The sequence below is a fragment of the Aotus nancymaae genome, unplaced genomic scaffold, assembly GCF_030222135.1.
Source record: "Aotus nancymaae isolate 86718 unplaced genomic scaffold, 86718_ANA_hifiasm-v0.15.2.pri h1tg000079l, whole genome shotgun sequence".
NCBI classification, from domain to species: Eukaryota; Metazoa; Chordata; class Mammalia; order Primates; family Aotidae; genus Aotus; species Aotus nancymaae.
The window spans coordinates 16,480,064-16,496,771 of NW_026988494.1; the positions used below are offsets into that span (position 1 = coordinate 16,480,064).

A 16,708-nucleotide genomic window follows, 5' to 3' on the forward strand; every position below is an offset into this window, starting at 1 on the left:
ACCACTTTCCAAGCCTGCCCTCCAAGGAGCCCAGAGGAAGCCGGGGCTGTGGGTGGCAGCCCGGGGGCTTGCATGCCTAGACCCTGCCCTGCTGCCCCAAGGGTTGAGGGATCCGTATCTCAAGGCATACCTGGAACCCGGGTGCAGCGTACTGCCAGATACTGTGAAGGGTCTGAGATTTTACCCTGCTTGCAAGCTAATGACCTAGCCTGCCACAGCGTCATGGATGCTGGCAGACTGACTCCTGGGTCAAAGGAAAGGGACTGTATTACTCTGCAAGTTCCATTTGTCCCCCCAAGTACCCCAAGGAGGTGATGAGTGGCAACCCAAGTTATGATGTATGGTCTGTATCATAGCCGAGGAACTCCAAGCTTAGGAAACCCCTTGAGTTATAACATGGACTGCTGGACCAACCAACTCATCCAGCCTTTGTCCTGCAGGTAGACAATGATCTTTATTATCATAGTCAGGAAAGAAATTTGTCCTCTGCTTAGACAAGCATCCTTGAACGTGTTCAGCTACTGTAAAATTTCCATAGAGAATTGCCCAGCTCATACCAGTCTAGTATCCCCTGTGGCACCTGGCTGGGAAACCCATTTTATCAACATCAGAGCGAGTGAGTGCCCTAGGGAAAAAGAGAGGACTGATTTTCACGTGAGCTGACTGACCTCCACAAGTTGTGAAGGTTGAGGAGCCCAGCCACACTTCCCCAGGCTTGTAGACAGGGCCAGCACGCAGCTCGGTGTGGTCTGGAGCCTGCTGGCCACATGTGTCACATGCGATGCTAAGCAGGCAAATATTTTATAAATTGTCAGCAATAAACAAAAACTATTCCTCATACTTTGTGAGACTAACTTCAATAATGACTGTGTGAGCTTTTATAGTTAGTGACTTTTTTAAAATTTCAGAATTATTCATATTTTAATGTAGTCCTGGGTCATAGCCACAGAAAGACTGAGGTGCTCTAATGCATTCCCCACAAGCGGGGCATGATTTTCACTCAAGAGTAGTGAAAAATAAGTGACCTGTCAGCTCCTAACACGGAAGGGTGTCTACTCCCTATGGAAACATTAATAATTGACACAGCAAGTAGAAGGCAGTGACACAGTGGTGTCCAGGCTTGGCACGGTGGCCTGGTCCACACCAGCAGAAGTGTGGGTCTCAGAGGACAGAGCTGTTTCTCAATCCTACTTGGAAAGTTAAGAATTCCGGTGTCGTGATAAGAGCACAGGAGCTGGACAGATCTGGCTGAAATCCTGGGTCTAAGCCCTTCTGATAATGCAACTTTCAACAAGTTACCCTTTCCTCCATTGTTGGCCAAGTGTGATTACACGTGAAACAGGGGTTGGCTGAGGAGGTAATCTAGGTCAAGCGTGTTAACTACTATGAGGCCAGGTACATACATTGATAAGTAGTAGCTATAATTAAGATGAGTGATTGTGGAGCTAGATGTGTGAAGGAATACAGATATGATCCAGACTTCCATTTTAAATCAAACTCCCTAAAACTAGGGAGCGAAATCAGATACAGCCCATGATTTGGATCCAACCTGGACCTTATTTTTTTATAGTATTTCTAAAAACAGGGTCTCTTTAATGTCCAAAGGGTACTAAGTTTTGTCCTCTCGAAATTAAAATGGCCTTGCCATTATCCAGCAGGAACTAGAGTCAGCATTTTGGTTCATATTCTCCCAATCATCATATTCTAGATATATATCTAGTTATGCATAAGTACATGTATAAAGTGTAATATAAATAGGCTTATCATGTACATCCTATTTTAAAACTGCTTTACCACTAAACAATTACTTCCTAAAATCTTAATACCTGTTATTTCTTTTAAACTTTGATTTACTCCTGAGATCTCAGTCTGAAACAATTAGCATCTCACCTCCCTATTATCAGGCATATCAAAGGTTACAACATCAACAAAAAATACATCAAGTTTACCTCTCTTTTTTATAAGAGGTACAAAATCTGAGTAAAGTTTCTTTTTGCATTAATGGAATCCTATTTTAATGTAAATGCTCTTGCTTCACTAAAGTAATCTTGGGATCACTAAAGTTTTGTGGAAGCACCTCCTATCTGGTGGAAAAACTGCCTTTGAACACCTGAAAATTGGGTTGATACTACCTGGTTAAGAGGTGGTATTAGTCATGTAAGATTGTGACCACTTAGTCATATTTAATAACCCACTTACATAACCCTTATTTAATTCAGATACGACGTTCAGCTTGTATTTCTCGATAATGATCCCCCACCTTCAAACCAACACAGATGTACACACCCGATCAGCGTGCATGACTGCTGACTGGCACTCTTTCCAGTGACTGTTTATTGCGTGTCATGAACACAAATGTGATTATACAAAATGAAGTGGACACAGTCTTGTACAAATACCAATGGCGTACATTTCACAGTTAATCGTGAAGGTTAGACAGGTTAACAAGTTCTATTAGTACTTTTCATAAGTAGTTTGATTTCTGAAAAACATTTTTAGTAACTACTAAAAGTTCTTTAAAAATACAAGTTGATTTGAAGAACTAAAAACCTGTTTATTACATGAATGCTGCTTATGAGAATTTAAAATAATGGATTCACTTCCTATTTTCCACAAGTCTTTGACTTGTTTATTTACTAAATTCACAGAACTTGGGATGCGGTTTTTTTAAGTTAGCAACTTCCTTAGGGTTACTGGGAGGTAGACTAATTATGAAAAAGGGAACACTTCAATTATTGTATAAAAGATTTCCTTGCGTACTGATTACTTCTTGAACCCCAAAAAGTGCTAGAGTCAAAGACCCATTTTTTGCCCTTTAAAGAAATACAAGGTGAATGAATGTCTGCTTCATTTCCCTAATCACATGTAATAAAATGATATTGCTGTCACTAACAGCAAAGACAATGGTATATTAATTTTTTTTAGAGACAGAGTCTCACTCTTTCGCCCAGGCTGGAGTGCAGTGGTGTGATCTCGGTTCACTGTAACCTCTGCTGCCCGGGTTCAAGCAATTCTCCGGCCTCAGCCTCCCAAGTAATTGGGATTATAGGCACCTGCCAGCGTACTCCGCCACTTTTTATAGATTTTAGTAGAGACAGGGTTTCACTCTCTTAGCCAGGCTGGTCTTTAACTACTGACCCTGTGATCCACCCACCTTGGCCTCCCAAAGTGCTGGGATTATAGGCGTCAGCCACCGCACCTGGCCGGTATATTAATTTTAATAATAGAACCAGAAGGAAAAGGCTGCTATATAGAAAAACATACAAATATGTAGATAAAAGTGAAAAACTGAAGAATGTGGACTGTTTACTGTTACGTTATTCACACAGATGTGCTGGATTAAACACTCACGCTGACTCTCCATTTATTCCAGGGAGGTGGAGCCCACCATGGTTCCACTGCCCACCTGATCCCCAAATGTCAAAGTGAAACAAAACTCAGTGAATTCTAGATGATTGTTTTACTTCACCTAAAGAATTATCTGCAAATAAGAAAAATCAACTGATAGGGCAAAAAGAATAGTCTGTGAATTGTAAACATATGGGGGAAGACGAGCTCCTGACTCAAAGACAACCTGCCCCAAGTCTTAGTCTGCGGAAGGTCAGAAGGCTGCTGTATTCGGCCACATGGAGATGGTGTCTTCATGTCTCAGAGGGTGCATTCCGTAGGCCAGACGTGTGCTCACCAACCTATGCAAGGGTCAGGGCAGTCCCGCAGGTACGTTTCATACTGACCTTTGGTAATATCTATCAACGTTGTGAATACGGTTAGCTGAAAGAAAAGTTGTTTTTACTTTAAGGATGTTTTCAATTCAGAGATGTTCTGATATATATGAGCATTTCTATACCTGTAGAACTTGCTTTATCAAGTTATTTAATATTAAATAATAAATATAATTATGTTAACATATAGAAAGCATGTTATAGAATGTATATATTTAATATAGTATAATCATTTTATATAGTATTAGCTAATCATTATATAGTATCATCAAGTAACTAAAGCAACCAACTTCAATAGGACCATGTCTCAGGTCATGAATATAAACAGGCTCAGCAAAGAATCTCCAGCTCTTTACAAGAGCTTATTCCCGACAGCACATTGCTTCACCACCAATGCTTTAAGACTGCCTTAACCCTCCTCGACGCACAACTGACGGTCCTGCAAGGCCTCACGGTGTACTATGGAGGAAGAAACGTGGAACTTTGGCTATCCCTATCCTTAAAGCATTTCTAATACAGTGGGGGAAACTGCAGGCACCCAGCTCACAAGGTGCACACCCAAACTCATGGATCACACACACTACAGTCATGCGATTGTGACTTGCTCATAGATGGTGTAGGCAAAATGAAAGTATGGCAGGGTCCAGGAACTGAAGGAAGCCTTCCTGTGAGAGCCAGGATGACCTGAATGCTAAAGGCTAGGAGAGATTTGTCCTGGCAGGGGTAAAGGAGGCATGTTTACTTTAGGGAGAGTTGGGAAAAGGACCAGGAAGAGAAGGAACAAGTGGGATAGTTAGAGCAGCATATTCAGAATGTTCAAGCAATGACTGGTAGCAAATGGTGGGATAATTAGGAAACTTTCTGCATTTTTTAAATCTATAGTGCGGGGGAAAAGATAAAAAGATCTAGTAAAGTTTAAGGGAAACCCTAACCTACTAAGACACAGAGCTGTGTCTGAAAATGGACTTCAGACTTTGTTCTGTTGACTTTTAGGTGTTAGTTGTGTAGTGTGAGATTTTTAATAGACACGGATAAAAGTAAAGTGCTAGACTTAATTCAAATGCCATGTAAATAAAGCTATAAACAATACTCTGACCTATCAAGACTCAATGATCAATTTCTTTGTTGTATTCCAAAAGTTACAGTTTTAGCCACACAAAAACATTTTTTAAAAAATCAGCCCTAAGGTGAACATAACTTCTGTGCTCAAACTGATCAAAGATAACAGAGAAAGATAAAACATAGGGCCAGATTCTTTCCCTAAAAGGCAAGTATACATATCATATTTAAAATACCTTGTTGAGGACAGGTTTTGTTGACAGGATATCATACATGCTTTCCAGCGAGATACTCTAAAACACACAAAAATAGTTTTGTTCAGTAAGTTAAATACAGAAGCCAACAGCTTATCTACACAAATAGGTCCTTAGAAATCAAGATATTCTTTAATCAACCTGCCCCCAGTCCTCCTGCGGATGTTCCATGGGAGTCACTGTTAGAAACACAGGTAACAGTTTGCATGGATTACTCTCCTCTCTCTCCTTGCCCCTTTTAAATTCTTGCCTGTTTGTTATTCAACTTCAGAGTGGTATCCAGCATTAGAACAAGAAAGGGAAAGTACAGCACAATTTTGCCTTTAAGTTAAAAAACAAACCAAAAACTCAATGGAGACTGGCTAGAGATACTGAATAATAGGAGGTTTATAAACTATTTGAAGGCTGAAGAAAAATGGCAGAACTAAGAGAATCTTTCATGGCAACAGTTTCTTTCTAAATAAGACACCGCAAAGGTACCTCTTGGGTGGTGCGGTTCAGACACATCTTTGCAGGCGTTCTGCGATCATCAAGGAAGAAGGGATTTTTCCAACGGTCATAATTTGTTTGTACCACATACCATCTACCCTGCTGAGGATCGAGTCTAGATACAAAAAGAGAGATTCCCTCTTAGGCTACATGCCGTAAAACTCAAAGTATGTCAGTGTATGCATCTGTTTCTACTTCTGCTTGAACAAACATACTTACTCATATACATCCAACGATTCCCTTCTGTCTCGTGTGATCACACAGCCCTCCCCAGACTGGTTGCCTCCCAGGATAAAGTACGCTGGGGCCAGTATCTTGGTCTTGATCAGTCTATTCTTGGCTTCTTCATAACTACATAGAAACATTTAAAAAGAAAAGGAAAACTTTTTTATTTCATTTTAGTAAATAATTTTACTTATTTTAAAATTTTACTTTAAGTTTTGGAATACAAGTGCTGAACGTGCAGGTCTGTTACATAGGTATACATATGCCATGGTGGTTAGCTGCACCCATTAACCTGTCATCTAGATTTTAAGCCCCACATGCACTAGGTATTACCCTAATGTCCTCCCCCTCCCCTTTCCCCCAACCCCTCAACAGGCCCTGCATGATGTTCACCTCCCTGTGTCCATGTGTTCTCACTGTTCAACTTCCACTTATGATTGAAAACATGCAGTGTTTGGTTTTCTGTTCCTGTATTAGTTTGCTGAGGATGGTGGTGGGAAACATTTTTAGTTGACTTAGAATGGAAATGTTTAGCTCCGTGGAAACTAAAGGAAAACAAGTATCTGAGGACTGTGTTATTTATTTATTTTTATTTTCAGAGATGGGGTCTCACTATGTTTCCGAGGCTGGTCTCGAACTCCTGGGTGTGAGCGATATGCCTGCCTTGGCCTTCCCAAAGGGCTGGGATTATAGGCATGAGCCACCATGCCCAGACACAATGTGAGTTTTAAAAAGGGATGGTGAGCAATGACTCTGGGAGAAGCAATCCCTGCCTCTGCGTGGTGAACACTGAGACGGGAAGCAGGAATTTTAGGAGGTCCCTGTTATCTGAAGGAGAAACAAAATGGCCTCAAGTGATCATCTTCCAGCCTTATTGTCCATGCCTTTCACTGAGCAAGTGAACAATGGGAAATAATATTCACTACAGCATATAGGACTTAGGGAATACAAAGTAAACCGTCTTGAAAATTAGGACTATTAAAAATTGAAGTGGGTTATCAAAGAACACTACTAACATGAACTCTTATTGCCTGGGAAGTATTAAAAATAGGATTGATACCCATTTATTTTGGCGCAGTGGAGACTGAATGAAGGAAAGGTAGTTTTGCTATTGTAAGATTTCTACACCAAAGCAGAATATAACTTACAGGTTAATATGTGCTACATTTTATATTTATTTATTTTGTTTTTTTGAGACAGAGTCTCACTCTGTCACCTAGGGTGAAGTGCAGTGGATAGATCCCAGCTTATGGCAGCCTCGACCTCCTTGGGCTCAGATGATCCTCCCACCTCAGACTTCTGAGTAGCTAGGACTACAGGCACGTGCCACCATGCCTGGCTAATTTTTGTATTTTCTGAAGAGACAGGGTTTCACCATGTTGCTCAGACTGGTCTCAAACCCCTGGGTTCAGGTGATCTGTCCGCCTCAGCCTCCCAAAGTGTTAGGATTATAGGCATGAGCCACTGTGCCTGGTCTGTACTACCACTTAAATGAAGATTTTACTGTAAAATTGTTCTTTTGTATGTGGGTAATTTTTTTTTGTATACCAAAAATATTCGTAGGTGCCTTTCAGAATGTCAGTATCCCTAGTGCTTTTTAAGTAATTCATTTCTTTGCTATAAAACACACAATATGCACAAAGAAAACATGAATAATTCCACATGAATGTCAGAGGTTCACCTAAGAAATTCTGCAACAGTTCCTCAAAGGATTAAGCTGGAGCTTGAGAAATATTTTTATATTTTAATATGAGTAATTTAAAATAAATATTTGATAATACAGCAACAAAACACTTTACCTTGTGCTATTTTCCAGAACTGTTCTAGTGATAAACCCTATCCACATGGCATCTTTCTTTCCCAAAATCCATTCTAGAACACCTGGAAGAGATTGAACAAACTGTCAGGAACGGGAAGAGGTTAGGTGATGTAACCAGAAGGCACAGTTCAGTCTTCCTCATGAAAAAGCTCTGAGGCTGGGTGCGGTGGCTCATGTCTGTAATCCCAGCACTTTGGGAGGATCACAAGGTCAGGAGATTGAGACCATCCTGGCCAACATGGTAAAATCCCATCTCTACTAAAATACAAAAAATTAGGCGGGCATGGAGGCACACGCCTGTAATCCCAGCAGGATGAGTCAGGGGAATTGCTTGAGCCCCAGAGGCAGAGGTTGCAGTGAGCCGAGATTGCACCACTGCACTCCAGCCTGGTGACAGAGCAAGACTCCATCTGAAAAAAAAAAAAAAAGCTCTGCAATTCCCATTTCACTTGAGAACGTGCTACTTACCCAGATAACCACCATTTATACTGAAACGTTCATTTAGTGTAAGACTAAACAGTCCCTGAGAAAAAGACAAAGCAACAAAGTCAGACACATCAATCATGCTCTTTAAGGCCCTGTCACTCACTGTACTTTAGGGTGGGATATAAATGCCTAGGTTGGGTAATGGAGAAGGCAAAAATAAATCAAAACCATGCAAGGCTTTTAAAAAAGTTCAAAGCATTTTTGAATCTAGCATGTGAGGTAAGTAAGTGGGATATTACTGGCTATGCTTTTTGAACAGGAAACTGAAAGCAGAGAATGAATGCCTGACCTGCCTAAGTGAATGGCAGACCCAGGAGCAGATGCCAGATGTGGACTCTCAGCCCTTGACACCTGGCCACATGCTCTTTATCCCAGAACAGGCTCAGAAACCTCCATTTCCTTTCTACTCTTCTCTACCACGGGATCCCATACCTATGAAGTGACAAGAAGTACAAGGGGATGAAATGGGGCTTCATATTCTTTTTAGGTCACCATATTCTTAGATTTCACCCTTTACACAACAGTAAAAGGACAAAAAGCTACCTGTAAAATCATGTAACAACAGACTCCTTACTGGTTTGAATCCTGTTAACATGCCCACATAGCCAGCAAAGCTTGAAGCCTTGAAGACAGTTTTGTTGTTTCTTCGGAAGTCCAAATTCACCGTTAAAGGTTTTAGTTCCTCGGTTATGACCCAGGTATTATTTTCTATGTTCCACCTACAGAAGACAAGTTTCAGTGACATTTAAGAAGCACAGTGAAATAATGGTGAATATGATGATGAGATCCAGGCATTACACTAGGAGCTTCCTCTAGCTATCGCTAGGATCAAGCCTAACAAGACCTTTACAATATGGTATCTTTATTCTGTTTTCCAAATAATAAAACTGAGGTTCAGAGAAGTCGAGTAACTCCCGATATTATACAGCGTATGAAAAAATGAGCCTCAGAGTCAAACTTAGGATGCTAATTACAACATTCTTATTTTTTCAGAAAGGTCAAGATGGACACATAAAATAGCAGTGTGCCCATCCTGTCTCAACACTCAGGAATCCATTTATCTTCACTTATGATCCTATTTTGGCCGTGACTTGGGACTTACTTTTCCTCACTGTAATACACCCTACTCTTCTTATAGAAAACAGATCTGTGTTCTTTACTTACCCAAGAAATACTCCAAAATCCATATTTCTCCCATGTACTAGATGACCTATTTGAAGGTACACAGAAGAGACATGTAATAGCAGTTAAGATTCTAAATCAAAGCTGGACAATTACTTTTGATTAATTAATTGATTTTTGAGACAGAGTCTCGTTCTGTTGCCCAGACTGGAGTGCAGTGGTGCGATCTTAGCTCACTGCAACCTCTGCCTCCCAGGTTCAAGCAATTCTCACCTCTCAGCCTTTCACATAGCTGGGGTTACAGGCATGTCCACCACACCTGGCTAGTTTCTTTTTTTTTTTTTTTTTTTTGTATTTTTTTTTAGTAGAGATGGGATTTCACCATGTTAGCAAGGCTGGTCTCAAACTCCTGACCTCAGCTGATCCACCCACCTCAGCCTCCCAAAGTGCTGGGATTACAGGTGTGAGCCACTGCACCAGGCATCTAACTCTGATTAATTTATATTCACAATTGTTTCTTCAAACAATAAGAAAGAAGAAACATCCTAATATCCTAAGCCTTCACCAGATGGGACTGTTGTCACTGTCAATCTGCCAGATAACCCCACAAAATCTGAGAGCACAGGTTTCCAGGTTAAGATCAGAATATGGGAAAAGGAATCAATGGTCATTTTTTGGCACTGTTACATGGTTCTATCCGGACACAGAAATCTGAGCCTCAACTAATGTGATTCATCAAATGTTTCCCTTCAGGCATCGTCCCCTAGAGCAGGACACGTCAAGGGTAAGTTACAGGCAGATTTATATGCAGAGTATATAGGCTGAAGATCAGGGTGAATAAGCAAAGTCGTTCTGTGCTTTGTACTCTGGGAACCAGTCAGAAAATATGGGAAAGTGAGGCTGGTATTCACAGGGCCGCCTAGCGGGGAAAGGATGGGAGAATGTTCTGGGTCTTAAGAAAAGGACAGATATCATGATATACATGGAGATAAGGAAGTACCTCCTGCGAGTGCTTCCATCAAATCATGTGGATGGGTATAAGTAGACTACGAGGAAGAGAAGAACGTTTCTACTTCTGAAACTTTTCTTCTGGGCTTTTTTGCATGTTTGAATTAAACTGTAATAGGCAGTACAGTAGTCTTAAAATAAGGAGAGTTTTCAGTGCACTCATAAAAATTTATCAAGATATAAAAAGCTCTATGCAACATACACAGAATTTACATAGCAAGCCTGGATTTTAAAAGTTCTAATTCCAGACCAGCCTGGCCAAGATGGGGAAACCCTGTCTCTACTAAAAATACAAAAATTAGCTGGGCATGGTGGAGGGCAACTGTAATCCCAGCTACTCGGAAGGCTGAGGCAGAGAACTGCTTGAACCTGGGAGGCAGAAGTTGCAGTGAGCCAAGATTGCGACACTGCACTCCAGACTGGGTGACAGAGTGACACTCCATTAAAAATAAAAGTTCTAATGCCTTTATTTAGAAGGTTTTTCTTTATGTCGCACTTCATACCACCCACCCTCCCTCAATGCACATTTACCTTCTTTGTTTTCTGCTACTATTGAAGTACACATGGTAAAAAATTCATAAAAAATATTGAAGGAAATGATCTCTCCTATAAGAAAAGAAAGGAAAATTTTGTGTTACTATACAGAACTATGACAATGGGAGAAAAATTTGTTTTAAGAAGATGTTTAAGTGTTTTCATTGTGTGAGGGTGTGCTTTGGCCAGTGGGGCTGTGCCGGAACGGCTGGCTGGATGGTGGTTTCTTCCCCAGCGTGGACTCCATAGACTCAAGATGAAACAAGTCACCAAGGAAGCCGCCTTTGGGCAGCTGAACCTCTGGGCAAGTTGCAATTGTTCTGCAACATCACGTCCAAAATGTTTCTCAACATGCTTCACTTTACATTTTCTTTTGGGAGTGTAAATATGATCATTTAATACATCTGGCTCTTGGCCGTTTGCTGGAAATGTATTTTGCCCAGATTTTTAAAGTTTGACTAAAATTTCTAAAGTGTAAAAGAAGCTTCAATAACTATTAATAAAATTAGTATAGAGCTGCCAAGAAACTCCATTCTACGGCATTTTAGTTTTTGAATATTTTCCCAAAATGTGTAATACTGCTATTTAGTATTTAATTCAAAGGTAGGCAGTATACTTTATTTCTGTTCCATTTAACATTAACATGTTAAGCTCAACAAGTTTTTTTCACCCCAATCCAATGTTTATTTTATTTCCATTAAATTTCTAATTTGGTGAACTTCTACTCTTATTTTATTATAAATTTTTAATAATTTAGAATAATTATATAAATTTACACTACTTATACATCATGTTATTTTTCTTAATAAGATATTTATATTTGGTATTGATTTGCTAGAGTTATTATATAATAAAGGAATTAGACTTGCTTTTCATAAAGGCAGAGAGTATATATGTCCAATATGTTGACTATCTTTTAAATCTTTTTTTTAAAGCAGCAGCACACAAAACTAGCCACTTTTGTTGATATATACTACTGATGTTCACAAATTCTCAAACATCTCTCTTAGAAAACGAAGGTACTATTGGCTATTTAAAATAATGACACTACTGCTTTGGTAGCCAAAAGATAAAACTTTTGGGGTCATGGGGAAGATCTTTTTCATTAAATGCTATAAAGCTTAAATTGAAATGTTAAAAATAGCTTTTCAAAACATCAATATCTAAGAATAATTTTAATGAATGATATGTAAGTCCTTCTCCCTGAAAAGAAAAGATACAGCTCAGAGAAATCAATAACCTAAATAAATGCTGAGATGTGTATTAATGGATTGGAAAACTCAGTATTACAATCCCTTCAAAATACCATTATGCTGTTTTTTCAAAGTTGACAGGCTGATTCTAAGATTTATATGAGAATGCAGATGGCCTTAAATAGTCAAAAGATTTCTGAAGAAAAACAAAGATGGAAGAATTATACTATCTAATTTTTAAGACTTACTATAAAGCTTTAGTAACTGAAGTAGAATGGTATTGATACAAAGAAAAATAGGTACATGAAACTTAACAGAAATTCTCCAAACAAAACCACAAATACATAATCACCTGATTTTGTGTATGTGTGTATACACACACACACACACACACACACACACACACATTGTATATAGAGAGAGTATATATGTACTGTATATTTATATCAAAGATACCACCGCAATTTGCTGAGGAAAGGATAGCCTTTTGAATAAATGATTTTTAACTAACTGGATATACCATATGAGAAAAACCTGAACCTTGACCCATAACTCATAGCATATACAAAAATAATTCAAAATAGATCACAGGCCTAAATGTAAAAAGTAAACATTAACATCTAGAAGAAAATATATAAGCATAGCCGAGTGTGGTGGCTCAGCCTGTAATCTCAGCACTTTGGGAGGCTGAGGTGGGCGGATCATGATGTCAGGAATTCAAGACCAATCTGGCCAACATGGTGAGACCTTGTCTCTACTAAAAATACAAAAATTAGCTGGGCGTGGTGGTTTGTGCCTGTTGTCCCAGCTACTCAGGAGGCTGAGGCAGGAGAATCGCTTGAACTCGGGAGGTGGAGGTTGCAGTGAGCCGAGATCACAGCACTGCACTCTAGCCTGGGTGCCAGAGTGAGAGTCCATCTCAAAAGAAAAGAAAAAGAAAAGAAATATATAAGCACATATATGACTTTGGGGTAGGCCAAGATTTTTTAAATGGATACAAAATGCACTACTCAAAGAGAAGACTGAGATATTAGACTTCACTAAAATTAAAAATTTCTGTTCATCCAAAGACACCAGCAAGAAAATAAAAATGAAAGTCATAGACTGGGAGCAGATATTCAGAATCCATGTATCTGACAAAGGACTTATATTCAAAGTATGCAAAGAATTCCTTCAATCCAATTTTAAAAAGGGCAAAAGACCTTGACAAGCCCTTCTCCAAAACAAACCAAAAAAAGATCAATCAACTGTTCAATCTCATTAGTCATCAAGGAAATGCAAATTAGGACTAAAATAGGATACTCTGACACTCAATACAAAGGCTCAAATAAAGACTGACACTACAGAAAACAAAAAAAGAAAAAAGAAAAGAAAACACTGAACTATCAAGTACAGAATTATTAAGTAGAGAAAACCAAAACTCTCATACTATGCTGACTGTCTACTGCTGTAATCACTTTGAAAAACTGTTGGCCAGGCACGGTGGCTCACGCCTGTAATCCTAGCACTTTGGGAGGCCGAGGCAGGCGGATCACCTAGACCAGCCTGACAAACATGGAGAAACCCCATCTCTACTAACAATACAAAAAATTAGCTGGGCATGGTTGTCCATGCCTATAATCCCAGCTACTTCAGATGCTGAGGCAGGAGAATTGCATAAACCGGGGAGGTGGAGGTTGCAGTGAGCTGAGATTGCACCATTGCACTCTAGCTTGAGCAACTAGAGTGCGACTCCATCTCCAAAAAAAAAAAAAAAGAAAAAAACTGTTTGGCAGAATCTACAAGGCTAAACACACAATCACTCTAAAACCCAATCGTTCATTTCCTAGGTATATATCCAGAAAAATGAGTACATAGGCCCCCTTCAATGTACTAGAATATTTATAACTCCTTTATTCTTAATATCCCAAATCTGAAAACAACCCAAATACCCTGTTCAAACAATAGCACACTACCTATAATTAAAGTACAAGAAATCACACACAACAGTTCATATTGTTCAGTTCTATTTACAGAAAGTTAAGGAAGAGGCAAAACTAATCTATAGTGACATCAAAATAGTGGTAACTTGAGGAGGCAGTATTTTCTGCAAAGGGGCATGATGGAGCATTCTGGAGAGCCGGACTCCTCTGTATCTTGATCTGAGTCATGGCTATATGCAGGTATGCATTTCAGAAGCTTCACTGAGCTGTATACCTAAGACCTGTGCACTTTGCTGTATGTATATCACACCTCAATGGAAATACGTAAAAGTGCTTCGTTACATTTTTTAAAAGCCTCCAAGTGAACTTTACCTAAAGGTATATCAGTAACAGCGGCGATACCCTTCATTTCCTCTTCAAAAGGGCCAGGAAAGTTGCCTAGTAGGCCAGGCTGGAAAACAAATAAATTAATAAGCATTTAACCTGAAAAGCAAGTTTTGAAATCTAGTTCTTTGACATATAATTTGCTCTAGATGTTGCTATCACAGTAAGTGACAGGAGTTATTTTTTAAAGCATTTTTACATCATGTATTTATAAAAAGTTTCTATGAAATACTCAAACCTGGGCCCCTATGTGGAGACCTGATTCTCAGATTGTTTTTCCTGCTTTATTTTTCCACCATTTTCAAGAGAAGGCAGGAACTAGAGTAATTTCACCTGGATGACCTAACATGACCCACAACACAAATATATCATAACAAGCACTCCTTATCTCTGTGCGAATCCACCCTCTAGCCATCGGCATATACCCTTGTTACCATTTTCCTCCCACACTCACAGAGATAAACCTGAACTATTCACAACCTTGTGTCATGGTTGATGGCCGATCTTGGGCTAAGATGAATTAACTGCATTCTGTTAGCAAACCACAGACACTGAGCAAATTCAATGGTGGACATATATTTATTCTCAATGGCAACTACTAACGTCTAGATACAACTTATTTACGTTCATGGCCTTTTGCTGAGATAATGTGCTTAAAATTCATGAGTCTCATTTTTTTAACCAATTATTATTTTTTTCCCCTAGAAACTCAAAGCATTGCTCAAGTGGAATGTTCCACCCATTTAACAAACAAATGTGACTTAATGGGTGTTTATTAAACACTCATTACATTCAGGCACTATGCTTAATACACGGTGTGTCATCTAATCTTTACAACCACCATATGAAATATATATTAGTATTATTCTCCCTGATGAGAAAACTGAGGTTTCATAGGTTAAGAAACTTGTCCCAAGACACACAGCTAGTATATGACTGATCCAGCCTTAAAACCCAATATTGTCCGATTCCAAGGTGTGGCACAAAACCCCTTTGCAATGCTGCCCTCCCTGATAACATCCAGAGTAGAGGGGAGACTAGGGCATGTGGGGTACATGGAGACCTCAACCTCTTTTGCTCCTGCCAGTATTTTTTGTTTTGAGGAAGTCTGGTAAGTATGAACATAAAGGACAGCCTTAAACAAAAGCTCCAAGAGCATGAACATGATGGAAAATGGGTTTGGTTCCTGGCAGGTACAAGTGCCATACGGAGGATGTCCCCAGAGCACTCAGCTGCTAGGGCAATGATTCTCTACCAGGGGCAGTTTTGCCCCTCAGGGGAGATCTGGCAATGTCTAAGGACATTTTTGGTTGTCACAACTGAGGGAGTGTTACCAGCATCCAGTGGGTAGGGGCCAGGGATGCTGCTAAACATCCTGCTATGTAAAATACAGCCCCGAGACAAAGAGATACCCACCCCAGGCTGGGCATCCTACAATGTACAGGACAGCTCCAAGACAAAGAGATACCCACCCCAGGCCAGCCATCCTACAATGTACAGGACAGCCCCGAGACAAAGAGATACCCACCCCAGGCCAGCCATCCTGCAATGTACAGGACAGCCCCGAGACAAAGAGATATCCAACCCAGGCCGGGCATCCTACAATGTACAGGACAGCCCTGAGACAAAGAGATACCCACCCCAGGCCAGCCATCCTGCAATGTAAAGGACAGCCCCGAGACAAAGAGATACTCACCCCAAGTCAGGCCGGGCATCCTACAATGTACAGGACAGCCCTGAGACAAAGAAATATCCACCCCAGGCCAGCCATCCTATAATATACAGGACAGTCCCAAGACAAAGAAATACCTACCCCAGGCTGGGCATGGTGGTTCACACCTATGATTCCAAAACTTTGGGAGGTAGAGTAGGAGGATCGCTTGAGCCCAGGAGTTGGGAGACCAGCCTGGGTGACATAGTAAGCCTCCATCCCTACTAAAAATTCAAAAAATTAGCTGGGAGCGGTGGCACGTGCCTGTAGTCCCAGCTCTACTCAGCCTGGCCTATAGAGTGAGACAATGTCTCAAAAAAAAAAAAAAAAGCAGCCCAACCCCAAATGTCATTAGTGCCCAAAATCTGCCATAAACAATGATGAGGATCCCTTTAGCAGTTCTAGGGGCCAGGCCCTAGGTGTTTCATTGATTCTGCATAAACAAAAACGGGCTGAGAAATGGAGTCTTCCTACATGGCCAGGATGAAAATGAAATGGTTTGGTGACTGCACAGAAACACTCAACCCAAATGAGTTTCGGGGTCAGAGCTACTGGGCAACTCTATAGAATATGGGGCCAGGGTGAGTATGTCATGATAAAATACGTCCCTGAGATAATTAAGGAAAAAACGAAGTCTTCAATAGTGAACTCACTACTTAAAGGGAAGGAAATACCATACTCCTAGATGAAATGTGTTTATTTGCCTGTCATAATGTAGTCCATCCTTTAACAAAACCATAATTTATTATGCTGTTATCCTAATATTACTGATCCCCAAAT

General features: G+C 40.1%; 1 protein-coding gene across 1 annotated transcript in view; it reads right to left on the reverse strand.

Moving 5' to 3' along the window:
• Positions 1 to 2,290: 2,290 nt before the first annotated feature.
• ASAH1 (N-acylsphingosine amidohydrolase 1) overlaps positions 2,291 to 16,708 on the reverse strand; it is a 30,312-nt gene continuing 15,894 nt past the window's right edge. Inside the window, exons 5-14 of the mRNA XM_021665116.2 lie at positions 14,206 to 14,284; positions 10,716 to 10,790; positions 9,219 to 9,264; positions 8,629 to 8,773; positions 8,037 to 8,091; positions 7,549 to 7,630; positions 5,744 to 5,875; positions 5,516 to 5,639; positions 5,018 to 5,074; positions 2,291 to 3,771 (exon numbers count right to left, since the gene is read on the reverse strand). Coding sequence (XP_021520791.2) covers positions 3,682 to 3,771; positions 5,018 to 5,074; positions 5,516 to 5,639; positions 5,744 to 5,875; positions 7,549 to 7,630; positions 8,037 to 8,091; positions 8,629 to 8,773; positions 9,219 to 9,264; positions 10,716 to 10,790; positions 14,206 to 14,284 — 885 coding nt within the window. The 3' untranslated portion in view covers positions 2,291 to 3,681. The remainder of the gene's footprint in view (positions 3,772 to 5,017; positions 5,075 to 5,515; positions 5,640 to 5,743; positions 5,876 to 7,548; positions 7,631 to 8,036; positions 8,092 to 8,628; positions 8,774 to 9,218; positions 9,265 to 10,715; positions 10,791 to 14,205; positions 14,285 to 16,708) is intronic.